General features: G+C 38.3%; 1 protein-coding gene across 5 annotated transcripts; it reads left to right on the forward strand.

The window, feature by feature from the left end:
• HNRNPR (heterogeneous nuclear ribonucleoprotein R) lies at nt 1–26,759 on the forward strand. Of its 5 annotated transcripts, none has more exons than XM_030039467.2 (11): nt 7–142; nt 6,590–6,758; nt 9,057–9,175; nt 9,603–9,710; nt 10,412–10,525; nt 17,773–17,949; nt 20,637–20,772; nt 21,879–22,084; nt 22,830–22,979; nt 25,162–25,283; nt 25,470–26,759. In XM_030039467.2, the coding sequence occupies exons 1-11, from the start codon at nt 68–70 to the stop codon at nt 26,080–26,082; spliced, it is 1,989 nt and encodes a 662-aa protein (XP_029895327.1). In that variant the 5' UTR covers nt 7–67; the 3' UTR covers nt 26,083–26,759. The 5 variants fall into 5 exon arrangements, with proteins under 5 accessions (XP_029895329.1, XP_029895327.1, XP_029895328.1 ...); XM_030039468.2 differs by having other exon boundaries at nt 6,593–6,758; XM_030039469.2 differs by lacking the exon at nt 6,590–6,758 and having other exon boundaries at nt 1–142.

Genomic DNA, 26,759 nt, shown 5'->3' on the forward strand with positions numbered 1-26,759 from the left:
GTGAAGCAGTGGTCCCTGGAAACAGTTCCGGGAAACCCCGCGTGTTGCCGGGGTCGCGCCGCCGTCCATGAGGAGAAGGAGGAGCGCGCGCCATTTGCCGTCGCTGCTTGGGCCCGAGCTGCGCCGCGCAGGCCCCGCTCCGGTGAGTCCCCGGGGGGCGCCGGGGGGCCGCCTCGCGCGGAGGGGGGGGGGGCGGGGTGCGGCGCGGGCTCCGCGGCCGAGGACGGGGCGGGGGGCGCGAGAGCTCCCGCGTAGGCCCCGCGGCGGGGCGGGCGGCCGTGGGGCTCCGGGTAGGCCCGGCGCTGGCGGAGGCGGGCCCAGGGCGCTCGCGCCGCGCAGGAGAGCGAGGCGGGGGCGTCGCTGGGCGCCGGCCGCGGCCCGGCCGCTCCGCTAGGCCGCGGCGGGGCGGGCGGGCCGGCCGCGCGCGGGAGCTGGCGGCGGGGAGCGGCCCGGGGGCGGGCCCTGCGGCCTGGTGGCGGGGAGGGCGGCGCGCCCGCGGGCTGGGGCTGCCCTCCGCTCCGCCCGGCCTTGCGGGTGAGGCTTGCAGGCGGCGGGAGGCCGGGACGCGCTCTTCTCGCGGTGCCGCCGCGAGGGGTAGTGGCGGAGCGTCCGGTGCGCGGGGGTCGGGTCCCTCCTCGGTCCCCCTCCCGGCGCTGCGGAGCCGCGATGCCGTCGCCGCTCGGGCACCCTGGGAGGTAGTGGCAGCTGCCCGGCCCGCGCTGCGGTACGCCTGCGGGGGCTGAGGAAAGCTTCCCGCAGAAAACGCGTCGCTGTCGTAGCGCGCTCTGAAATTCTGCGTGGCGCGTATCGCGATAGAGCCGACTGTGGGGAGGGAAAACTGCACTGCACCGCACCGGTTCGCGCTTCACACTCCGGTTGACAGTGACGCTTGTCAGATGCTCTGAAGGAGTTCTCCAGAATTCTGTTGCTAAGACGTTGTTTTTCTTAAATGGTCTTTTACCAAGTCTTCAGAAGTTCTGCTTAAATACATTATTATTACTATTATTTTTAAAATAAGGCTGTAGTTACTGGGTCTTAGCGGCCTTGTTACGTGTCAGTTTTTGAATGTGGCTAACTATGTACTTAAGCTATGCTGGACTGCTCTTTTTGAAAAAGTTGCTTGGATTTCCTTTCCCACATATACTACGCTAAAGGATCCCACCAGCAGTTTGTGCTGCAAAGGATGTTAATAATGCTCATGAAGCTGGTTTTTTATTTGGTTTTTTTTTCCCTCTTCTTTACACTTTGTCTAACACTGAATTTTTTACATGTCTCCTAAAAGTAAAGGTAATCCAACCAGAATTCTGCATCTTGCAGTGTAATTTTTTTTTTTTATCTATCCAAACCGTGGTGTTTGCAAACTAGCAGAGTCTGCTTGATAATTTTGTATCCCAGAAACTGTATTTCCCATGAGTACTTAATATCCTTACCTCTCAGTTTTTTTGTCTAGATGTGAACACTGTTGGAAAAATATTTGAGCTTCCTGCTAACACTCAACTTACTAGTTTTGTCTAAAAAAGCAGTACTCCCTGCTTTCTTAGGCAAAGATCTGAAAAATTCTTTGAGGATAAATTTGTCAGAACAAAGCTCACTTTTGTTGAAGTGTTGCTTTGGACTGGAGTGCCACAAATGTTGGTCTGTACAACCCAAACAAGCAGAGGAGCTATGAATGGCCAACTCCAGTTAGAAACGAGCATGTACAGACTTTGTAGTTCAGGTTAGCAAAATGTAGTAGCTGCTGATGCATTCAGTGTTGTATTTTGGTGGCACTGATGTGCACCTTGCTAACCTGTTGTGGTAATCTCCTGATGACGCTCGTGTAGATACTGAAGCATAGTTTCTGTACGAGCAGTGCTAGTCTCTTGCTTAGCATCATGGTGGAGGTTCTCAGATTTTTTCATTCCATGGGGTTATGGAGTGGGAAAGGCTGAGAACTCTGTGCTGGAGGGATGAGGGTGCTAACTATACTTTGTTGTAGATAGTCTGCCACTGAAATGCTGGTATGGAAACCTGGCTAATGTGTAAAGGTCTTCAGGGTGTGATAACTTTGAAACAAGTCTTCTTGTAATTCATGCCAATAAACATGTAGTATATCATAATTAAGCTCTTAAAGTGTACCTTCTGTGATTGAATAAGCCATGGTACAAAAGAAATGGCTATAATGCCTTCATGTAAAAGGGGTGTGCCAGTAATGTTTGTGAACAAATGAGGCTTTAATAAAGCCCCAGTTCAATCTTTTAATGTAAGTTCTTATCTTCCCCTCGCTCATGTGTTTCTTATCTTCCTGTTTTGACAAGAACCTTCTTGAAGTGTAAGGCATAACTATAGGGACTATACTTGTTTTCTTGTGGTTCATTAAAAAAACCAACCACAAAACAAACAAAAAACCCCTCAAAAACTTCCCCTCAATGCTGTTTTTAATATGGTATAACTTACATGCTTGACACAGGTAATATATTGGATAGAAGGAATAGTAACATAAGCAAGTTGAATGACCTTGGTGTGGAGTTTTTATGTATGAATTAGTTATACTTGCTGTGCACCTGAGCTAAACAAGCTTAGTTCCTACGTGAAATCAAAAGTTACATAGCAGAAGGCTGAAAACAGTATTGATGTATAATCACTGTGAAGTTGGTTATGGTAGTTTGAGATATTGTCCCTTTGCCAGAAATTGCCATTCCTTCTCATTTAAGCTGTTACTAAGCATGTTTTGAGTTAACTAGACTGTGAATTTATAATTAATTGGATGGAGTTATACTTAGACAGTCTGTGGGTGGCAACCTCTGTTAGATGCATGGTATAAAATACAGGGAATAGTAACATCATGGCTGTTTAACCAGTGACTGTCGGATTGAGGCTGAGATAAAGTTACTGTTTTCAGCATGCCATACGCTATCAGGCTCAGTTGTGTGTTAATTTTTTGTCTAGGAAAACTACTATTTGAGCCATTTGAGTTACTGAACATGAAAAAGAAGGTTGTTTCTGGGTAATTTAGAAGCACCTGTAGCTTTAACCGCCTACTAGTCATATGATTAGAGCTTAAAAAAGGGACTAGTCACTTTGCAAATTACTCTTTTGAGATGCAGGAGTTCTAGGTGAAAGATAGTGGATGGCTAAAAACATGTTTTATTTCATGAAGTATTCATGGTCTTCAGAAAAACGTTGCTGGCAACAACAGCGTGAAGTTTGAAACAAGACAATCCTCCCCTTCCCTGTACACACAGTTCTGAGGTGGTAAAGCTAGGTAACCTCTCGGGTACCAGTGGAAATTCTCCTTGCCTATGTAAAGTTGCCCCCAACGTGTATTTATTACTGCTGCTTATTTGGTAAGCACGTTTTTGTGGACACTGTTTTGAATTAATCCATTTCTGCATGTTTTAAAAACAAATACATATCCCACACATACTAATATACATAATCCCTTACTTACAATCCACACTTAAAATATTTTTGATTCAAACGGTCTCCCTCTTTTCTAGATATTTGAGTTACTTAATGCAGATGAAAAACTCTTGAGTGTGTGTGGGTGCTCTTCTCTGTGGCCCAGCCTGTCATAGGCTGAGTCACGTGGACACACTGCGCATGCAAATGTAGATATCACTCCTCTTTAACATGCTTTTAATATTTTTAATATTTTCTTAGAGGAGAACAAAAGTGCTGATAAAATCATTGTGTGTTTTCTTTACCGATAAACGTCAGTTAAAAATTTTTCTTGATAGCTACATCTAGTTGATGTTATCTAGAGGGAGAGCTAAATGATCTTTTTCAGCTATGACTTTCACCCACGTATCTCTGCTGAACTCAGAGTGCAGATTCAGTATTGTAAGAGATGTAGTTTTGCTTGTTGGTGATCATTGAGGAAGAAAAGTCAGTCTAATCTTAGATTTCAGGCCAAGCCTGCAAAGCCAGCAGGGAGTCTCTGCTATAACTGTGAAAAGAAATATATTTCTTCTGGACGCTGTCGGGACCTGAATATTTTGACAGCTATGTCACTTCAAAATTTTCCAGAGTAAATTTCTTTAAGAAAGTCTTTTAAATTAAGTTTGTGTGACAGGTAATAGCTAAGATTTGAACACCCAAACTGAACTTTTTTGGCTGGTGAATGTGCACTGCATTTGACTTAAGTTCTTTATGAGGATACTAATTATTAAGTAAAAATAAACCATACAGCTAGTGAGTTAAAATGCTGAGACTTAATTTATGTTGTCTAAAAGCCTACTTAAAAAAGCATTTGATCAACTGTGGTGCTGTGTAGTAATCTGATACTTTGGGGTTAGATATTGCTCCACACACTGGTGTGTGTTTGTGATAAAGGTAGATACCTTTTCATGCTGTTAGACTGCAAATCTTGCCTGTCAGGAGTTACTGAACTGCAGATGAGTTTCTGCCTCAACACAGAATAGCTGTCAACCTTTTGCTCAGTTAGGCAACACTGAGAACAGTGCTAAACTTCTGCGTATGCGACACTTGAAGGCTGATCTGGGTTCACAAAAAAAAAAAAATGTCCAGGAGCATCACCATAAGCCATTAAAGTTTAGGTACTTGTAATTGTTTTAAATAACTTTTCTGTATTTATGTATTGGCTTAGCCTCACAGTTCTTGGTGGTGGTTTTTTTTTTTTTTTTTTGCTGTGTACAGAGAAGACAATATATCTGTAACTGTTTTGAGATGCGGGAGTTCTAGGTGAAAGATACATGGCAGTAAAAAGGTGAACACAAAAATAACCCCCTCCATATATCTCTTTTGTGTATATCATCCTATGCATTTTTGAGAAGAGGGATTGAGAATGATACTGTATCTAAAGCACTTTAAGCTTAACTAAGCACCCTCTGCCCTGCCCTGCACTGTTTCAAATTTGAGATCTTGCAGAGGCTATCTAGCAAGCAGACATCTAGCTGATTTGTTTTCCGTGATTTTTGTAACCTATAGAAACTTCACGTTCAGTTAGTATTTTGAGAGTTCAGTTAATACCTGTAATAATAGGTAAGCAGTATTGTAGTCTTCAGGTAGCATTTTTTTTCTTCTGTAATTAGCCTATAGTCACAGTTGCTTGTAAGTAAACTGAATGGGTTAGAAAGCAGTTCCTCTTCATCAAGTAACAGAATGTGTGTGTGTACATTTATATGTGCTATGTAGGTACAGAAAACTTCCTTTCTTTTCCTCACTGATTGCATAAAGAAGTGGCATCTGACAGAGAAACAATGTGAGGCTGCATTACATCTCTCTAAAATTGCCCTTCAAGTCAAGACAGCTTTAGTAAAATCATTACTTTTCTGTCTGAAGAAAAATGATTATTTTTTTTCGTTGCTCAAGCTTGCAAATCTTCCTAGGATATCTTCCAAAAAGTTCATGAGCTGTAGTCTAGAAGGGATGGGTATACAAGTGACTGTTAGAGGTGTGGTTATGTTTGGAGACTCGTTTTGCAGCATAGTAAATAGCTTGAGGCTTCAGTGTTTTTAAAAAAAACAAACAACTGTTCTTGAATCATCTTCATACCTGTATTCCAGTACTTAATTGCATTGCTCTGACCATGCTGCATATGTCTATCTGGTTATCATTTCACTGCTGATCATCGACTTCTTCCCTATCTTTTAAAGCCCAAGGCTCATTTCATTTCTGAACTTAACAGCTGATCATCCTAATGTTCTCTGCTGGGTAGTTGAATTGTCTCTTGTCAGCCTTTTTATTTGAGACTACTAAATATCAGCTGGCTGGCTAATTGAGAAATTGAAACTGTTTTTAACGAATTTGGCAAAGCCCACTGGAATTGTCTGAGACTATAGTTGTGCATTTTTCAGTGCGCCTATTTGGAATCTGTTAATTCTGAAAGCAAGTCTGTTTATTAATATAAGAACTGAAGATGCTGCAGTCATGGCTTCCTTTTAAACCAATAAGTTATATATTATAAAAAAGTAGCTGTGATTTGTAGAGCTCCTATTTGAGTAAAACCGAAAGCGTGGAAACAGTTCAGTTGCAGCTTCAAATCATAATGTGCATTAGAGTGCAATTTTTCTCTTTCTATCCTTACTGAGTTCTGACAGTGTTGTGAGAAAGTATTTGACTAGTCTTATGCAGCATGTTGTGTTTGAAGGAAGACATGGCAACAAGCCAAGAAAGTGAAAATTAGCAAACAAGTATTGACATTTTTATACGTTACGCTACCCTGCAGGGTTATGTGTTCACTACATTTTAAACAATTGTTTTAAAAGTAGAGGAATGGGAAATGAAAATAGCACTAGCTCTTCTGATTCTTCGTTGAAGGATGTTATTATTGTATCCCCGTACATTCTAGCTGCTATGGTAACCAGTTAACTTACTGACAATCAGCAGATAAAGTTTAGACATCGTTATGTACATGAAGTACATTTTTAAAAAAAATTATGTAAATTCTTCCATGTACATTTTCCACAGTATTAAGGGTTGTACTTTCTTTTGAAACTTAGATCAGCTGCATCCAAAAAGTATTAAATAAAACTTTTGATACAGGTCATTTGCAGCATGTATACAAATTAGTTTAGATAAATCATGCATTGTCCTACAAACTAGTTATTTCTGGCTTATTGTAATATAGCTCCTGAATTTTTTCCAGCAGCATAATAAAATGGCTAATCAGGTGAATGGTAATGCGGTACAGTTAAAAGAAGAGGAAGAACCAATGGATACTTCCAGTGTAACTCACACAGAACACTACAAGACACTGATAGAGGCAGGCCTCCCACAGAAGGTGGCAGAGAGACTTGATGAAATATTTCAGACAGGTATAATATGCATTTCTTGTTTCTGATTGGTTATGAAAGTGAGGGCATACCATTTTCAAATTTTTATAGATTAAGGTTTAAAAATTCATTGTTTTTGATCTGTGTAGCTCTGAATGTTTTGCTACTTTGACTTCCCTAAAGGCAAATTGGGTTTGACATTGACTAATTACTTGACACATCCTTAGTGTTGTATGTGATATCTTAGTTGCTTTAGGGCACAGAGCACTAGTTTCTTAGATGTTGTCAAATAAAGATGTATGTTTGAGCATACTAAACTGTACATTTTTTTTTTTTCTTCAATCCGAATCATCATTTTGCTTTTACTTTTCTACTGTCAACTCCTCACAGTGGTTCTTAAACACTCAGAAGCTGGATAGGTGACTTAGCAAGGGAAGCAACTAGCTTGTCTTGCCTGGGACTACATTTGAATTGAGTCTGCCTGTGGATTTTTTGTTCTCTCTAGTTCTGAGTGGACAGTTTAATCCATGTTGGTTATTACACTGAAATGTTCAGTTTGACATTAACTGCTTTTCAACAAAGTTGAGGACTAAGCTATCTAGCAAATCGAGTAATACCTTGCTGGTAGCAAGTGCTCTCTGCAACTTCTAGAGAGGTTTCTTTATATACAAAGGTTTTTCTATTTTGTTTTTGTAACCCCCTTATTTTGTCCTATAGACAGAGGCTTCCTTTTCCTCTTTAGAGTGTGTTCTGTGAACAGATTTACAAGAAGCAGTAGAACTGCTCTGTGTGCTGATCTTGAATGCCTTGGTGGGAAGATGACAGTTTTTGTTGAAAAGAGTCAAAATTCCACTGATCAAGTGAAGGCAGTTCAAAAACAAATACCTGACCAATCTTCAGTATGATACTCTGGCTCACGCGGGTGATGTCTTTTGGAAGTCATTCACAGTGAGCTTTCATCAAGCCTTTACCAGCTTTTATTGGCTTTAGACATGCACTTTCTAACTGTGGGTCACGATGATGTGCACTTGATGGTTTGAGAGAAGGTGTAAATGCCTGGGCAGAGGAACTTGTGGGGCTCTAACGTGTTGCAGTTAGGCTGTGTTGTGAGGAGTTCTCAAGGGATTTAAAAGCTTTTCAGCCCAGAACCTGACTATCTAGTATAATTCCACTGCATGAGTAACCTGAAAATATTTAATCACACTTCCTTAATGCCACTGAAGATGTTTGCATTGTGCAGGGGTTTGTCAGTGAAGCAAACTACTTTTGACACCCGAGCTAAATTTGGGGTTGAATTTAGGGATTTTTAATCTGCTGAGGTCTTATATGGAAGATACAGGTGCCTTCCAATATGCAGGATCACTTCTGAAATGTAGTCCTTGGGCTTGGCACTACTGTGCATTTTTGAAATCAAGTAGCAGTTAAATAATCTGTGTATTTTGGAGATCAAGCTGTTGCAAAGTGTGTGGAGTTCTTGGTATCTGTCCTAAATTTTGCTGTGTCGTTTAAAAAGCGCAAATCTTAAAATCTATACTTCTCATGCTCCACAGCTTATGCAAATGCATTACAAAAGTAAAGAAATAACCTGTAAAGATCCTTAAAAAGAAAAAGTGCTTCAGAACTGGTCCAATGTTTCTTGGGGGAGTCTGTACCTGTGAAATTAACATTAGCCTTTTTGGGTACATAGCAGGGCTCGAAATAATACCTTTTTGAATTCTGGCTCTTGGAACTGCATAGAGCAACAAAATGAGTTTAAAAGAATAATTTAGACTTATAGGTAGTCCACTGATTTTTGCTTTTTGAAGTTGGAGGAGAGAGTGAACAAACCATTCTACTTCCTAATATTTTGTGGGGTAGAGCTTCATAAGTATTTGTTCATCAGTTAAGTAGCTCCTTTTCCAGGTACAATAGGATACCTGTAATGTTCAAGTCAGCTTACTCTAGAACAGCTCCATTCAAGAGAAGTGTGAAGCTTAAAATGAAAGACAAACAAACAAAATCCAAATTATTAGAAGTGAGCCAGAGTTCATTGTTTCAAACCCTGGTGTGTAATACTGCTTTTATGCAGCAGATTGGCTTCCTGAATGTTAGAAAACTGTTTACACATGAGGTATAATCTTGCACATCAGTTAGTGCTTAGGTATATACATTTTAATTTAACTTTTTTCATTGTTGTACTCATGTTCTTTCATATACTTGTGTAGGAATATGTAATTATATTAAATGTATAATTCTGTTGCTATGGAACGTAACTTTTTGACTTTAAAAGCAAACTGCATAGTTCTTAGTTTGTATGAAATTCAATAGAAAACCTGTAACTTCTTTATCTTTAACTTTTAGGGTTGGTAGCTTATGTCGATCTTGATGAAAGAGCAATTGATGCTCTTAGGGAATTTAATGAAGAAGGAGCCCTCTCTGTATTACAGCAGTTTAAAGAAAGTGACCTGTCGCATGTACAGGTAAGGTGAGAGCTCCAGGAGTCTGAGCGCATAAGTATAAATAGTGTTCTGGCACTGTTGGCAGGAGAGTTGTAACTTAGAAATTCTTTGATGTTGCTGTGTTCTTATATTTCAAATCCAAATCACAAGCCTGTTAAAAATTGCCTTATATGTGTAGGTATTTGAGTGCAAAGCAAAAGCTCCCAGATAATAAAAATGAGCGTGCAATTGAGAAAATAAGGTAAAAATACTATCTGAAATCTGATGATTTTTTCAGTCTGACAAGTTTGTTCAATTACTTGTTATATTTTTGTAAAGGATTCTTTTGACATTTTTGTTTATTGCATTGGCTTGGTATAGTGACCTCACGGTGTGGAGTGTAAGATTCGGTGGATTCCCAGGGCTTGTCATACACACAATTGAATTATTTTGTAAATTGTATCTACAGAACAAAAGTGCATTTTTATGTGGAGTTATGAAGACCTACAGGCAAAGAGAGAAACAAGGCAGCAAAGTACAGGAATCAACGAAGGGACCAGATGAAGCAAAGATTAAGGTAACATTTAGAAAATACTGATTACTCTGTAGTACCTGGTATATTACCTGTACACAGACTGAAGTAATTTTGGATGTCCTTAAAAAGTATCAGTACTACCTGGATAAGTATATTTACACTTGGCTTTAAAGAAATGTACACATGATAGAGATTCAAAAGAGGGAGTGCTTGTTTGAAATGCAGATATTCCTGATGACACCATTGCCAAAAATGCATGAACTTAATGTTATGTAAGGTCTATGAAAACATTGATATCTATTTAAGAATTGTCTTAGTTGTCCTTTAAGCTTTTACGCACTTATAAAATTACTTTGAGACTGATTGGGTGTTTCAGCAAGGTATTACTATATTAAGTAACTCTTCTGTTGTGCAAACACCTAAGTATAGAGTGGGTGAAAAGAATTGTCTGGTGTTCTGGAGTTCTTGGGGTACTACACACAAAATGGAAAATAAGGGAAAAGAAAAATTAGTTCTTTCCAGTGACATTGTAGTGTAAAACAAATGTTGCTGTTTGAGGTGGTGTCTTTTTTAAACCTCCAAAATAACGGGGGTTTTTTGTAGGTTCTGTCTGTCTATATATACCTTGTTATCAGATGTGGCAAGGAGCAGATAAGCAAATGCTTATCTTGGGACGCTTTTTTATTCTTTATATTTTAACCCACTATCCTCCCTCATGTAGCTAATGTGACGGGTTTTTACAGGCTTTGCTAGAGAGGACTGGCTACACTTTGGATGTAACTACAGGACAGAGGAAGTATGGGGGCCCTCCTCCAGATACTGTATATTCTGGTGTTCAGCCTGGTATTGGAACAGAGGTTGGTATATACAGATGAATCTGATTGTTATTTTGTGTGTTTGTGCAAACTGATAAATAAGAAATCCTTGAAAATAAACTATATTACAAGTGAAAGTTTCAAGTATTGTAGAGGAAAGCATTCTTCTATGTGTGTCTTACTCAGTCTTTCTTATCTCAGTATTCTGCAAAAGACAGGATAATAGGTTGTGGGGGAAAAAGCAGGTGTAATATACTAGGAAAGACTATGTAAAATTTCTTAAAATGTAAAATAGATCATTAAATTGTCAGACTTCATGGTCCACCCTAGAGCTTATGGTCCATCACTTAAAAAGTGACCAATGTAGGTATTAGCTATATAGATAGGTAAAAGTGTGACTCAAAGGTACTTGATTCTGTTTACAACATAAATGGTATTTAAGTGACGGTAGTAAAGTTTATTTAATGCAAAGTGCTGAAAGTGAAAAATAGTTGTGTATTGTATAAAGATACTCAGAGAGTTTTGAAGAGGACAACTGAGGTTAGTAATTATTAAGGAATTGTTTGTTTGTTTTTGTTTCAATCTACCTGAAAACATCCTTGATGCTTGCATGGACTGACAGTGAGAGTACTGCACTGAAAGAGTCCATGTAGCTTGTTTTCTTTTGTAAATTTTTGCATTTCTGCATTCAGAAAGGTGGCTTAAAAGTTGTTTACCAACTTAGTGGTGTTGCCAGGGTGATTATATGATGGTATATAGTTTTATTTAATTGCACCATGCTTCACTGACATTAGGAAACGTTTCTTTACTGAGAGGGTGGTCAAACACTGGAACAGGCTTCTTGGAGCAGTGGTTGATGCCCCAAGCCTGTCGTTGTTATTAAGGGCATCGTCCAAATGCCTCTTAAACATGCTTTAGCTTCTGGTCAGCCCTAAAGTGGTCGGGCAGTTGGACTAGATGATGGTTGTAGTTCCCTTTGAACTGAACTGTTCTATTCATGACTGAAAATACTTGACTCATCTTAAGTATTTTGTCCTATCAGTGATGGTTAGCCTCTTTAGGCAGTCATAGGAAACCCGTGAAGTTGGCTGTGCTTTAATACTATTAAGAGTATGTTTTTATACTTTTAAGTTTCCTGAAGCTTGCTAGAATGGGTAACTTGTGGAAACTCCCTTAAGATAAGAACATAAATGCTTCTGCCATGAATCCAGCATTAGAGGCTGTAACAATACCTACCCAACTACTTATAGAAACCATACCTCTACCAAATTAATTTATTGCTGACATTTTCTGGGATTTAAAGACTGATTATTGCTTTAGACATGCTGCTTGGTTTGACTGGCTGAGATGCTGAACACCTTGCTGAAACTGGTATATGCTCTATTAAATTTAGTCTTTAGCTCTTGCTGTTGAGCTCTGAGGCATAGTAATCAACAACTTAAACATGATCTTATGATCTGGTAGACTAGGCAGAGCGTGTTTGAACACAAGTGACTGGAGATTATTGTGGCACTTTTTTTCCCAAAATGAGGTGAGTGTGTTTGTTTTTTGGTTTTTTTTGTTTGTTTGTTTTAAGCTTTTGAGAACCATTTCTCTTTTGTCCACAACAGTTCTGGTTATATAGGAATGTAAATGCCTCTTTTCTAATACTGTGGGTAAAAATATGAAAAAACACAAGATGTATCCCTTTGGATTGCAGCAGTGAATCTTTTGTGTTTGAAACTTACTTAAATATTGAAGCTCTCAGCTTGTGCCAGCTCAGGTATGTTGATGCCAGAGCTGTCATTGATGTCAGTAATGGCAAACTTCTGTTTTTTAAGGATATGCAAGTACTGTTACTGATTTTAAGAAGATATGTACTATGTGGAGTTTTTTTCCCTGAAGATGTATCAGATCTTTCTGCTGTAAATATTTGTACACCAACTAATGTGTCTTTTTAAAACATAAAGTGGAATTCATTACATGTTAACTGCAGCTTTAACTCTCTTTCAGTATGTACTTGAACATTGTGCAGTAAAACTACAGCATTGATATGTAATCTTATGGATGTTTTGAACATTCACAAATTGTCACAGTGAACACTTTGCTGAAAGGATTATGTGGGTGAAACTGTCCAATGTATTTTTTTTCAAGTGGGTGGGCTTTAAGAGCAGCTGGACCTTTTTGGAATGTGATTCTGTAATAAAGACAAAGTAGTTACAGCTGTGCAGAAGCTTGGAGGAGAAAATAATTGCAATAGGTTTTGATATTAAACTTGAGTATTCATTTTATTTAAGGATTTGCTCCTCCCATGTAAAGCATTTTGCTTATAGTGAGGTCACATGATGTTGATGCTTGGAGACGTTTATGGGAGTTTATTGGGTAAGAATGGAAACAATTATTTGGTTGTTTCCTCCTCTCCTTACACTAGCTTTGTCGTTTGCATCTGCAGACATTGATAACTGCTTATACTCAAGGGGCTTGTACAGTTCTCCTTTGTTTTGATTAAAATTTCTAAGGTCTCTTTCTCTGTCTTTTCTTACTCCCTGTTACACCAGCTGTTCTTTTTAAAGTTAAAGATGGTCGGAAGAGTTTTAAAGAATTTATATATATATATATATGTATATATATATTTTTTTTTTTTTTTTTTTCCCCTGAAGGACAAAGTCCAGTCAGTAAGCATATGTGGAAATTCGAGGTCATGTTTGAACTTGTGCATCTTGCTAGCAAGCTATGAGCAAACTTCAGTTTGGTTATGAAAATGCTTGAGCTGTGTATTTCCTCACTTACCTATTCTGCAAGGTTTTGGTCCTTAGCAGGTTGTTTTGTAGTTTATTCTAAACACTCTGAACGCTCTTAATCACACTGTTGTGACTAGTCTTTGATACAGGAGTTCTTTTGGAGATTCTTCTATAAACCACCAGATTAGATTTAAGAAAATGGTCAATTTCTTGAATGTCTTTCAGCTTATAGATTAGTTTTGCACCCTTTGAGATGCTGAAGCTTTTGTGTATGCTGTCAAGAAGATGCTTAGAAGGGTCACAATAAGGATGATTTCTAAAGGGAATATTCATATTCCATGAAGAAAAATAAATTCCTTGGCAAGGGGAAATTATTAGAATGGGTCCTTGAACTGGAAGACAGTAACTGATGATTTGCATAGCTTCTCAATCTCTGCTTAAGTATGCTTGCTCTATGCTAATTGTAGTTTATCATTTTACTAAAGTGTATAAGCAAGCAATGCTGAAAAAAGAATTTTTTTTTGTATTCTTAAATTCCTTTTTTTTTCCCTACACAAAACTACTTTAAGTTGTCTAATTGTGGTTTAAAATAAACCAGTTGCTCAGCAACATTGGAGGACGCATAGGCAGTAGTAACATCTACATAGCAATTTCAGTAACTTTTGAAATTAAGTGCAGGCAAGACAAGGAAAGACAAGGTTATAAATATTTCATTAAATTCAGTCACAGCAAGGAGGAGTTTAAGTGTATGGGGAGCAAAAGGAATTTAGTCCTAAGTCCACTACTAGTCAGGCATGATGAAGCTTGCATGCAAACAAGACAAGCATTCAGTGTTTCGGTTAGATAATGCTGGATGGTAAATCCAACATCATATCTGTAGTGTCTGCATTTGTGGGTAATATCTACTGAAGCTGAGCTGTATTTGCTGAACAGGTTAAAATACATATTTTTCACTCCTATCTTCACTCTGGTGACTGAGGAGCTTTTAGTTGTTAAATTGAGGAAAATTGAAGGATCGTGTTTTTTATATTTTTTTTTTTTTTCCTTCTTTTTTTCTTCAGAGGAGGGACAAAAAATACCTGACATGCCTATGGCCTGTCCAGACTGTTACACCAAAAATTGAGGTGGTGACTGGTGTGGTACTTGATTTCCATCTTTAACCTCTTGGTGTAAGTTAATGTGCCGTTTAAGGCATGATTTGAAGAACAGGAGGCTTCATTGGTAACTGTAAAATACCAGCCCTTTACCCCACTATAATAGGGATGGGGGAAAGCACTTTTCAAAATTAGCACAGTGCAGCTAGCATGAAGAAAGTTATTGACTTAAGTCTGTACTGATTGCTGGATTGGTTTCAGTTTTATTGAGGGGTCTCCAGGTAAAGTAAGTTCTACTCCTAAAGTTTTGAGAGACTTCTATTTCAGTGTTTTTCAGTGATGTGAAATAAAAACTTGAAAATTCTGTAAATAGATCATTTGCCCATGATGTGCTCAGATGATGTGCAAGCTTAGATATCTATGTAACAGTTTAGACTATAAAATGGAGGAATTGCTACATGTCCTTTTCAGAGATGAGATTTATTGGATAAGTATATGATAAACATCATCTCTGAATGTCGTTATCCAGAATGCAAAATTACTTCTAGCTCTGTGAATGGTAAGTTGGTATTGCATCTGCTCCTCTGGGGGTGCATGGTCAGAATTTGTAATAAAAAGTCAGGGAAAGTTTGTGAGGCGAACTTGCAATCTGGAAAATGTTATGTTACTGAAGATGTTGGGGCAATTTAAACTGCTTTTGTCCATAATAAATTGAATGGGAAGAATCAGATACTGTAATAACTCTAACTTAAGAAGCAATGATATAATAAACTCAGCAGGAGTTGAACTAGACAAAGCTTGTGTTGGATTTAGTACACAAATGGAATGTCGCTTTTGTACTGGAAGAACCGTGGTGGTTCAAAGGTTTTTGCATTGTGTCAGAGTTTTTTTCCACTTCCTTTTTTTTTTTTTTTTTTTTTTTAAATGAAGATTGTAGATTTGGATGAGATGAAGCAGTCATACGGCCTATGTTAATTAACACTTTAAATCTGGCATTTAGGACAGATTGACTGCAAAGCACATGAAAAACACTATTGGAAGGAGAGAGGTTTTGAAGAAGCTCTTGCAATGTTGCAGTACACTTCTGTTAGCTTGTGATGACAACAGAAGAGGCTCAGTTGTTGAAATAACTGAAGGATGCATCATCTAGAGTGCAGAAGTGGATTGCACCCCCAATAATATTCTCTAAAGTTGTTCATGAAACTGAAATCGAATTTTTTCCTAGTTAAGGCTTTTCATAATTAATCTTCTAAAACAGTAATAAGGAAGAAGTAAAATGGAGTACTTTGTACAGGTTCTTTAGGAAGCAAAACTGGAAAAAGTAAGTCTAATGGTCAGTAATTCCAACACAGGCCCAGAAGTGAGGCGGTTGCATCCTACCTACTCAAGATCTCTTATATTGTTTCACTGATTGTGCCAGTTTCCAAAGTTTTTCCACAGTACTCTTGTTGTGGAACTAAAAAATGAAATAAGACATCTGATATTTACATTATTTCTTATTTCAGCAACTTTATTCAAGCTTATTAACATATCTAAAAAAAGTTATTGCAGATGTTTCTTCTGTCCCTTGCAAGATGTTCAGCTGGTGTTTGTCATGTCTAGTATTGATCTTGTAGTTCATTAACATATTAAGTTTACAGGCTCAAAGTAAATTCACTTAGATGTGAATTACTCCCACAGAGTTATCTAGTCCTTCCAGTATAGATGGAAGTTACTCTAGAATATAGGTCAGATATGATTGTATTCAAATTAAATCCTTAATTCTGTTTCTCATACTAGCTCCTAGAGTGTATTACCTGAACTGAACTGTAGTAGCAGTCTTGTGGAATTGTCGGTGGTCTAAAGTTTGTAGAGAGTGAGCCGAAGAACTGGAAAGAAAGAAGGAAACGGAAGCTTTCAGGATGGTAAATCTTTGGTAAATAGCTGGAAAAGCAGACTTTGTTTGTATTTGGATTAGGGTTTTTTCTTCTCCTCAAGTCTTCTGTTCTGGTGTGTCACCTTCAGTTTCAGCTGCAAATGGTGGCATATGAACCAGAATTTAATGCAGACTTTTTACATTTGATTGACTTAAAATCAGTTACAGTTTGTGGAGAGTTCAGCTGACAGTTTCACTGTCTTAGTAGCAAGTTGTCTTGTGCATTTCCATGATGGTATCAGTTTTTTGTCTTTAAAACTATACATGGATTTTAGAATGAAATGTTCTGGGTAATGACAATGGAAATACCTATCTGTAGGGGTTTCTAAGCTTTTTGGGGAGACGGGGGCAGGGAAGGCCTGTTGGCTCTGCCATTAAAGTTTCACTCAGTATGATAAATCAGTTCCTTTTTTTCCCCAGTAGCAAATAAATCATAGTTGGCATTCACACTGAACTGAGAGAGGCTAAGCTAAGTGAAAGAAATGTTCTGGAAACTGAATTTCAGGAATATCTGTATAACATACAGAAACATCTAAAGGTTTTAGTTTTCCTTTGGAGGAAAATAATTTGTGTTCCACATTTTCAAAATCAGAGTCATCATGTTGTCCTCACGGGTTTGTTCATATCAATGCTTACATTGAACATTCTGAGCGTCTTCAGTGTTGGAAGTATCGGCTAAGCCTTCAGTGCCAGATATGACTACAGCAAGGCCTTGCCTTGATGGAAAAGGTTGTCGAATCCTAGCTTTTTTTGCTACAAAAAAATATTTGAAACTAAAATAAATAGAATTTGATCTTAATGGGAGTTTGGAATATTTTGCTTGTACTAGCAATTCAGAGATTTTGAGAATTCAGAGGAGAGCTGCAGTGATTAAAAAACTGGGGAGGGAAGCTTTCTAGGGAGACCTCAGCTGAAGAGATTGAACTCCTTAACAAAACTTTACCAAAGTTTATTGTCATTATTCTATGTAAGGAACAAAAACGAGGACTGCAGATTTTCTCAGACAAATATTAAAACATTCAGTTGGTGGAAGCTGAAACACACACAGACAAGAAATAAGATTACAGTATATATTAAAAGTGGAAAATGTGCATTGGGCGATTTAAGGATTTTTGTAGATTTTTTTTTCTGTCTCTGTAGCTTTCTAATGAAGATTGGGTTACAGAATGATTTGAAAATACTGCAAGAGCAAGGAAGTGCTTGGCCTGCATTAATATAGGATACCCGACTAGATAGTCTGTAAGGTCTTTGTTTTTAATTGCCAAAATTACAACCAGGTAAGAAATGTTTACCTCTTCAGTGGTGGAAATTTATAGCCTCTTCAATATAAATAACAAAACCAGGTTTTCCACATATAAAACCTGGTACTAACAGTGGGACATTTAGAAGACTTAGTAGGACATACAATAACAGTGGCTGCAGTGAAGGCTGCGGTGATGGCTACAGTGTTTCTGCTGTGATGGTTTATGCTTCGATATACTCCTTTCTCAGGAACTTTCAAGTATTAAGTGAGTTTGGATTTCTGAAAAAGCTTTGTTTAAGTGTCTACTTCATTTTTAGGTTTTTGTTGGTAAGATTCCCCGAGACTTGTATGAAGATGAATTGGTACCACTCTTTGAGAAAGCTGGTCCAATTTGGGATCTGCGCCTCATGATGGATCCTCTTTCTGGTCAAAACAGAGGTTATGCTTTCATTACCTTTTGTAGTAAAGATGCAGCACAGGAAGCAGTCAAACTGGTAAGTAACTTATTTTCAGACTGGATGAGATAATGTAAACAGCAAGCACGTTGGTAATCTTTTAGATAATGAAGTCTTTGAAGTGTTTCATTAAAGCATGCATTGACACACTCAAAATTTTACTTTCTTAAAAATTGCCTTCTGATTTGATTTAGTATATACAAATAATGTTCTACTTTTAGAACTGTAGTCTGCTATAGCCTACTGCAGTCTGCTAGCGTACTTGGGTGATTATAGTAAGAGCTTACTTGATTATGAGTGGAAAACATATTCTTTAAGCTTCACTGTGTTTAAGTTTTATCACCCTTCCTACTATAAAGAGCTAATTAGAGATGTTTTGTTTTGCTGCTGCTGGTGTGGATGAGGTCTCTGACTTGGTGCTCTTTTTGGTTCACGGTGGCCTTTAGTTCTTTCCGATGGCAGTCATGCAGTCCGCTCACTATATGGAAACCTGACTTGGCCTGCATCTAGTCAGTTTGGCAAAGGACACAGAGCAATCCATAGAGAGTTAAAATGAGAGACAGCAGTCTGATTGGGGCCCTGGTTCATTTGGCCTTGCCTCTGCCTGAGAAGAGGAAGTAGAATTAGAAAGATCAATGTGTATCTCACAAGATTTTGGACATGGCTCTGAAATACTGCTTGTACTTAGAACCAAAACAGGTTGAATGCTTTATCTCATTTGCCTTAGCAGAATTCAGCTGATCCTGTATGAAGAAGGTGGTGGTGGTAGGGAACTTAAACATCTAGTTAAGCTGGGGGAAGGGAAAAAACCTCCAAACAACAATGAAACCTAGAGAAACTTAAGAACTGCTTCTGTTGCATTGTAAAGGCTTCAGAAGGAGTTGTTGCTTCCAAATGTTCCAGTTTTTGTTCCCTCAAATTTTTTCATGTATTTAGAAATAGTCACAGTTGTTATGTTAGGCCCTTCCAGGGCTGGGAATTGCATGTCCCTGCTTAGGCTTTTTCCTTTCTAGAACCTACTTGGATGTTTCCTGAAGGAGATGCACAAAATATGTTTTTTGCAATTGACTGCTTCTGGGTTTCAGTGTTTGAAGATGGTGGATATGAGTTACTGTCACTTTTGAAGGAAAAATTGTTTTGAAACTTCTTTTTTTGACCGAGTTGAAGGTGCTGAGAGTTGTTACTTTAAATTTTTACTGATTGAGGGAGATGAAAAGGAAAATGCTGAAGTGACAGTAGATGTAGCAAATGATGTGCCACTGGTGGAAGACTGGCCTCCATACCCTGGATATTGCACCAAATAAGTGAATTTGTGTGAATATATTCCTTAAGTCCTATATCTGTATTCCCTTCCCTTCCCTCTTCCATCCTACTATTATCTGGTAATGTGGCCAGGCTTATATTTAGGTGAAATATTTTCCACAGACTACTGGGGGAAAGGAAAATGAGACAGACACATGCTAAATTTTGGAGCTAATTAAACCTTGATAGCAAAGTGAGGTTCTTTCAGAAAACAAACTTGAAATTTTGAAGTCTTGGTTTCTGTACACCAGGTGGGCCTTCTGCTTGTGTTTGCAGGTACCAGGGATTGGGAATGGGATTGATTGCATGTAAAATGGCTTTGTAAGATAAGATATAATTTGAAAAGCGGATTCAGATTAAGTTCGTGGCACTGGAACACAAATTTTTATTGTGTTGTGAATCACTGTTGTACATGAAGCAAAATTCTGAAATGTTTTTGTCTTCCTTAAAGTGATCTTGTTTGATAGCTTATGGTACCTTAACATTATTCTAGTTCTTGAATATGAAGGTTACTGAAGGTATTGCTCTGTCATCTGTATGGCTACTTATCAGCTAGGGTAAAAAAGGCTGAAAACTTGTTTTTAAAGGGTTGGACGAGGTTTTCAGAAGCTGGCTGATGATCAAACATCCACCCTCTTAGGTTGTGTTTGAAAAGTGTACCTAAAACAAAGATGATGTCTATCTTGAATTCTTACTTTTTTTTTTTTTAAAGGTTGAACTCTTGTACCTTTAAAGACCTGTCAGGAGTGTTGGTGTTCAGAGTAATCCAACTGTGGGGACAAGCATGAAGCAGCAGGCTAACTTTTTTTTAATGGGAAGTTTTAAAACTTAACAGTAAAATTTATAGAGTCCTAGCATTTACAAGGTCCAAGAAATCCCTGTTGTGGGAGGTGGTGGTGGTGGGAACAAGGTCACACACTGATTCACACTTTTGAGTATCTCACAGCAAATATGTTCAGTGTTTAAAAGCTATCAAAGTGAAGTGGAAGAACTCATAGTATCTATAATGCTATGTATTTGCTTATTAATAACAGCCCCAATGACTGATATTGAGTCCCAGCACAGGAAGCAGTCACCAGTTGTCTAGGAAGATCTTTCAAGTTTGAGATAAACAGTAGGTGAATGAATTTACCCCATGCAATTTATATCTGTTACACATTGTTCCCTGTGCATCAGTTTCTTTGTAGCTTTCTATTCAGCAGAACTTCAGAAGTTTCTATGGAAAACCTAAGCTCGGCAATGTTTTTCCAAGTGAATGCTGACCCAAATACTGCAGTTCTAGTAATTCTCTTGCAATGCAAATTAAATATGCTATGTGTAAAAGTAGCAGATCACGAAGAAAATAGATGATTCTATGATTTTGGGGGATCTTTTTATCCATATTATTGTGGATAAAGCAGATGAATGGCTTTTTATTTTCTCAGTGTGACAACTATGAAATCCGTCCTGGGAAGCACCTTGGAGTATGCATCTCCGTGGCAAACAACAGGTTATTTGTTGGGTCAATTCCAAAGAACAAGACTAAGGAAAACATATTGGAAGAGTTCAGTAAAGTCACAGGTAAGACCTCCTTAGTGAGTTTTTCACAGTGATCCCAAAATACTATTCAGTCTCTCTGTTTTGTAGGTCTAGTTACTTGACAGATGCGTTCAGCTATCATTTAAACTATTTCCAAGTTGGATTCCAAGTTTGTTTCTGGTGTAAATTTTATATATCAAATATATTTTATGGTTGAGTGTAAAGGGACTAGTGTCCATTTTACTGATTGTTAAATGAATGGTGTTGTAGGTTTACAATTTGAGATGGATACAGCACAAATGAACTCAGAAAAAAGTGAAGGTCCTAATTCTATTACCTGTTCTAGCTTCCTGTTGAAAGCTCTGTATTTGTAACTATCTACAGTAGATTCTGCTTTCACAACTGAGAAATTTCTGGGGAGTCTCAAACAGATGTATCGTTGAGGAATGATGGGGAGGAGGGAATACTAAATCAGTTTAGAGGGAATGGTACTGTAGAAATAGTTAATGACAGATTAATTTCTGTCCAGTTCTTCAGTGTTGTTCCCAGTATATGCAGCAAGTAGGAAGAAAAGAAGTCAGTTCATCACTGCAAGGATGCTTCTGCTTTAAATAAGAGATTGAGGTCTTGATCACCTGGTCTTGTTCCTGTAGGAGAGTTTTAACCTACTGCTTCTTTTTTAGGATTGCTATTTATAAGTACTTCAGGGAAGTGGTGAAAGCAGAAGGTGAATACTCGTTTAGTTGTCTCTTCTCTTTTTGGAGAGATGTGAAAGAAATTCTTCCAGCTTCCCCTCGAGGCAGTTGAAGATGCCACGTATTAATGCTGACTGCTTTAAAATGTAAAAATTGTAACACAAAATATAGAAAACTAACACTGTGTGAACTGTTCAGGTTGATGTTTTGCAGGGCCTAATTGTGAGGTAAGTTTGTTCAGGAGAATTTCACCTGCTAGGTGACCTGTGTCTGGGTAAATTGGATGGATATCTGTTATTTGTTTTGCTTTTCTTGTGCTCCCTCCCCCTTTCAGGTGTTAAATTCAAAGGCTGTGTATTACAAAAAACAAGTGAAGGCATTTTAGAGTAAACTCTAGATTTTTTTTTTTTTTTCTTTCCTTTTGAAGCTTAATACTAAAGACGTGTTTTTCAGAGGGTTTGGTGGATGTAATCTTGTATCATCAACCTGATGATAAGAAGAAGAATCGAGGTTTCTGCTTCTTGGAATATGAGGATCACAAGTCAGCAGCACAAGCTCGCCGCCGCCTGATGAGTGGGAAAGTAAAAGTCTGGGGAAATGTTGTGACAGTGGAATGGGCTGATCCAGTAGAGGAACCTGATCCAGAAGTCATGGCAAAGGTAAATTAAAACTTAACTGGATGTTCTTGTGCTTTGGGAGGAATTTCTTTATGCTATAGTGACCAAGACTTGCTCCAGCTGAGCAGTGCTAGTTTTGAGGCACAGAAAGCAGTTCGAGGGCATTTTCATAGTAAGCCATGTGAACTGGCATGGTCTGAGCACTGCAGATTAGTTGCCATTTTAAGACATTGGGAACATGCTGTTTTAACCTACTGTTGACATGTAAACTAGTAGTGTACAGGGTTATCCTGCTGGATTGGCACATCAGTCTGTTCATTATCTGCTTCTGCTGATAATGAATGCTAGGTGGGTATTTTGTAAAACTATTTTCCAGAGTGAGATTAAGGTGAAGTTCAGCGTAGGGAATGATGTGCTCTTTATCCCTGTGTTTTGGGATAACTCTTTGCTGCTCTTGAGGCCTATTATGAAAATTTTACTGGGATTTGTAGCATCCCAGAAGCAGAAAATCAAAGCTGGATATTCTTCTGGTCATGGAAGGGAACTGTGGAAGGAGAGAAGTTATAGAAACTTCATACAGGTAACTACAAGGCTTTTTTTTTTTTTGGTTGGTTGGTTTTTTTGGTTGTGTGGGGTTTTTTTTTTTTTCTTTTTTTGAAACAGGTACAGAATTTACAAGGTTACCCAAAATTTCTTAAGGCAGAGAAGAAGGGAATAACATCTTACTAGTTTGTTAGTTCCCTTTGAGGTTTGACTTTTACAGCTTTCATTTTTATTTTTTCACTAGGTGAAAGTTTTATTTGTAAGAAACTTGGCCACTACTGTGACAGAAGAAATCCTTGAGAAATCCTTTTCTGAATTTGGAAAGCTGGAAAGAGTAAAGAAGTTGAAGGATTATGCTTTTGTTCATTTTGAGGACAGAGGTGCAGCAGTGAAGGTAGGTTGATTATTCTTTCCTAGCTAAATTGATGTGAGCAGTTTATTTTGTACAAATGGTTTTAAGAAATTTTACAGTAAATTTCTAGATAAGACAATTTGTAGAGCCCATTTAATAAGGTGCCCATTGTGAGAATTTTAACACTACTGATTTTGTTCCTATGATTTCAGTAGCTAGGAGGATGTGAAACTTGTAGCAAGCTAACAAGTAGACTGGAAAAGAGGTATAGACCAATGCAGGAGAGTCTAGAGAAGAAGGAAAAAAAAAAAAAAAATCAACCTAAACAATTTTTCTGAGGAAGCACTGTCAGAAGGTATCAGTTGTCTCTCAAAGACCCCTATTTAAAGGCTCTGTGTAGTTTTGGAGTGACAAAAGTATTGAATAGAAATTGCAAGGTAATTAAAAAAATGCCTTGTGAAGGGGAGAAGAATGGCACTAGCAACTCCCTTAATGCATTAGCTATTTTTAACTCTGTGCTCCTTAGAAGGTTTCTTTTAAATGACTTCTTAAACATTGGAGGTCACTATTGTAAGCTTCAAAGGTGTCTTCCTTTGTATCTAAGAGCAGTTGAGAAGGTCATTAATATCTGCTGTTTGTACTTCAGTGGGTTGAATTCTATAGAAATTACTCCATCTGTGTTTTAAATCCACGGTTTATGGGAGGAAATGCTTTGCACCTGGGAGTCTTGAGCAAGTATACTGTATGTGGTATATGTGGCTGCATAGACAGTTCAAAGGCTCTTTACTCATCCTTTATTAATAATTTTATAACCATTTAATCGCTTACAATTTTCCTACCCACCAAAATAGGGTTTAGAATACTCTTGAGTTTGGCTTTAGGATGACTGTCACTCATATTTAATGAAGTTGAAGTCAGTTTGGATAGGTTTAGACCATGTCCAAGAGAGGGTAGGAGATTGCAGACTTACCCTTTCTGTCAACAGCACCTCCTGACATGTTTTACTATAGTATGTCTTTAAACACTCTCCAGTCCCTTCCCAGTAGACCGTACTTCCAAATGCTCTGTTAGATTTGAGCAACTGAAAACTTGTAGCAGATGAGAAAAGATAGATCAAGTGCAGTACAGCAGAGCATATCTAATGCTCATCTTCTCTGAAACAAGTTGGAATACTACCACATCTGCCCCATGTGACTGAGTTATGGCCATTAAATTGGTTTATGAATTTTGTGAGATATTTTTGTGTATGGCTGTGTTGTTTGTTTTTTAATGAAAGCATTATGGTATTAATGTGCGGAATGCATGTAATTGGCTCATTGAGTCCAGTGTCTATTTAGTTGCATACCTCCTTTAAAATAAATTTTCATGATCTCTAATGTTTTTGAGACATGTAGCTGTACAGACACATAAAGCCTTTGTTAATGCAAATATTAATACCCAGAAATGTTAAATGCAAAGCACATAATGCCAGGTAAAGAATTGTGGGGTGTAGTTCTAATCATACTTCGTGTATGTATATTAAGTTCTTTTTGTGCATGCATTTGATAATTAATGCATTACTTTTCTGGAGGAAAAAATTCTTGGAAAAATTTTGGGAAAATTTTCTTGGAAAAATTCTGGAGGAAAAACTTTCTTGCCTCACTTGTTGAGATCACCAAGTTTCAGTGGTTTGTTGTTTTTTTTTTTTTTTTTTTTTTTCTTCTTCCCCTTAAGTATGCGTCCTCAGAAATACTTTATTTCCTCAGAGGCACTCATGTAGCACATCCAACTAACTAGGAAGCACCAAAAAAAATACTGTGTTTTTTCTTGTGTGCATGCACTCTACATGGCTTACAAGTACAGTGAGTGTTCATGTCAGTGTGAATAGTGAGAACTTCTGTCATTGTATTTCTGAAACATTTCTAGGGGATGTAGGAACATAAAAAGGGATGGTGTTATGTCTGATTTTTTAAAAAATAATGCTCAATATGTTTTAATCCCATTCTTTTACCTTAAGATACAAAGAGAATTTTTTTTTTTTTTTCAAATGCTGCTTCACTGTAACTGGGAATAAATTGGGACTTGAAAGAATGATACGTAACTTTCTGTTTAAGTAGCACAGAAACGAAGCACATGGCATAGTTCTGCCTGGAGCAGTCTAACCATCTGGTTTCTTTCAGTAAGTTTTAGTTTCCTTTTGAATGGAAACAAATTTTCAGATGTTTCTCTTCTAATTTTTGTACAGGCTATGAATGAAATGAATGGGAAAGAGATAGAAGGGGAAGAAATTGAAATAGTGTTAGCAAAGCCACCGGATAAGAAAAGGAAAGAACGTCAGGCTGCCAGACAGGCTTCCAGAAGTACTGCGTGAGTGTTCATTCTTCACTACTGTAATACTGCAGAATGAAGTTCTGCTGTAAAATATGAGCTAGTTTGGAGAAAAGTCATTCAGGTTCTTCTATGTTATGTATTGTTAATCAACAAGGGGAAATTTATACTTTATTTTGGGAGACTTTTGAAGATAAATAATTGCATGTTTCTTTTTCTTAATAGGTATGAAGACTATTATTACTACCCTCCACCTCGCATGCCACCTCCTATTAGAGGCAGAGGCCGTGGAGGGAGAGGTGGATATGGCTATCCCCCAGATTACTATGGCTATGAAGATTATTATGATGATTATTATGGTTATGACTATCATGACTACCGTGGTGGCTATGAAGATCCCTATTATGGCTATGACGATGGCTATGCTATAAGAGGAAGAGGAGGAGGAGGAAGGGGTGGGAGAGGTGCCCCTCCACCACCTAGGGGGCGGGGAGCACCACCACCAAGAGGTAGAGCTGGATATTCACAGAGGGGGGCACCCATGGGACCGCCAAGAGGAGCCAGGGGTGGGAGAGGGGGTCCTGCACAGCAGCAGAGAGGACGCGGTGCTCGTGGAGCCAGGGGCAACCGTGGGGGCAACGTAGGAGGCAAGAGAAAGGCAGATGGGTACAACCAGCCTGATTCCAAGCGCCGTCAGACCAACAACCAGCAGAACTGGGGCTCCCAACCCATCGCTCAACAGCCGCTCCAGCAAGGTGGTGACTATGCCGGTAACTATGGTTACAATAATGACAACCAGGAATTTTATCAGGATACTTATGGGCAACAGTGGAAGTAGACAAGTGAGGAGGGATTGAGAATATTGGAAACATAGAATTGGCTATAGCTCTACATCCTTCAAAACAAAATTGGCTTAATGTTTCATCCTTCAGTAGCGATTGGCTGCCATTTGTATTGGGCTGAAGAATCACTCTATTGTGTATATACTCGAGTCTCTTAGTTTTCTTTTTTCATAAACGCACTTGGACATTACTGGGCTTGCAGAATTCCTGAACTCCATATGGGGTTTCAATGCTTTTATCATTTTAGGCTTCATTTTAGCAGTTTAAAAGCAGGAATGGCACACTGTTCAATCATGATTTTGCAGAACCTCTGGTTTTGGACAGTTTCCTTTTTTTTTTTTTTTTTTTTTTTTTTTGGATTTGGGATAGACTACATAGGAGTATGCTGTACATAAAAGTAAAAGCTAGTGCTTTGTCTTAGTAGTTTTAAGAAATTACAACAAATTAAGTTTTCTTGTATTGAAAATAACATGATTGTATGTTTTGCATTCCTAGAAGTAGGTTAACTGTGTTTTTAAATTGTTATAACTTCACACCTTTTTGAAAATCTGCCCTACAAAATTTGTTTGGCTTAAAACGTCAAAGCCGTGGCAATTTGTTCCTTGATGTGATTGTATTTCCAATTTCTTGTTCATGTAAGATTTCAATAAAACTCAAAAATCTATTCAAAACA

This window comes from Aquila chrysaetos, chromosome 16 (assembly GCF_900496995.4).
Source record: "Aquila chrysaetos chrysaetos chromosome 16, bAquChr1.4, whole genome shotgun sequence".
Classification (NCBI taxonomy): domain Eukaryota; kingdom Metazoa; phylum Chordata; class Aves; order Accipitriformes; family Accipitridae; genus Aquila; species Aquila chrysaetos.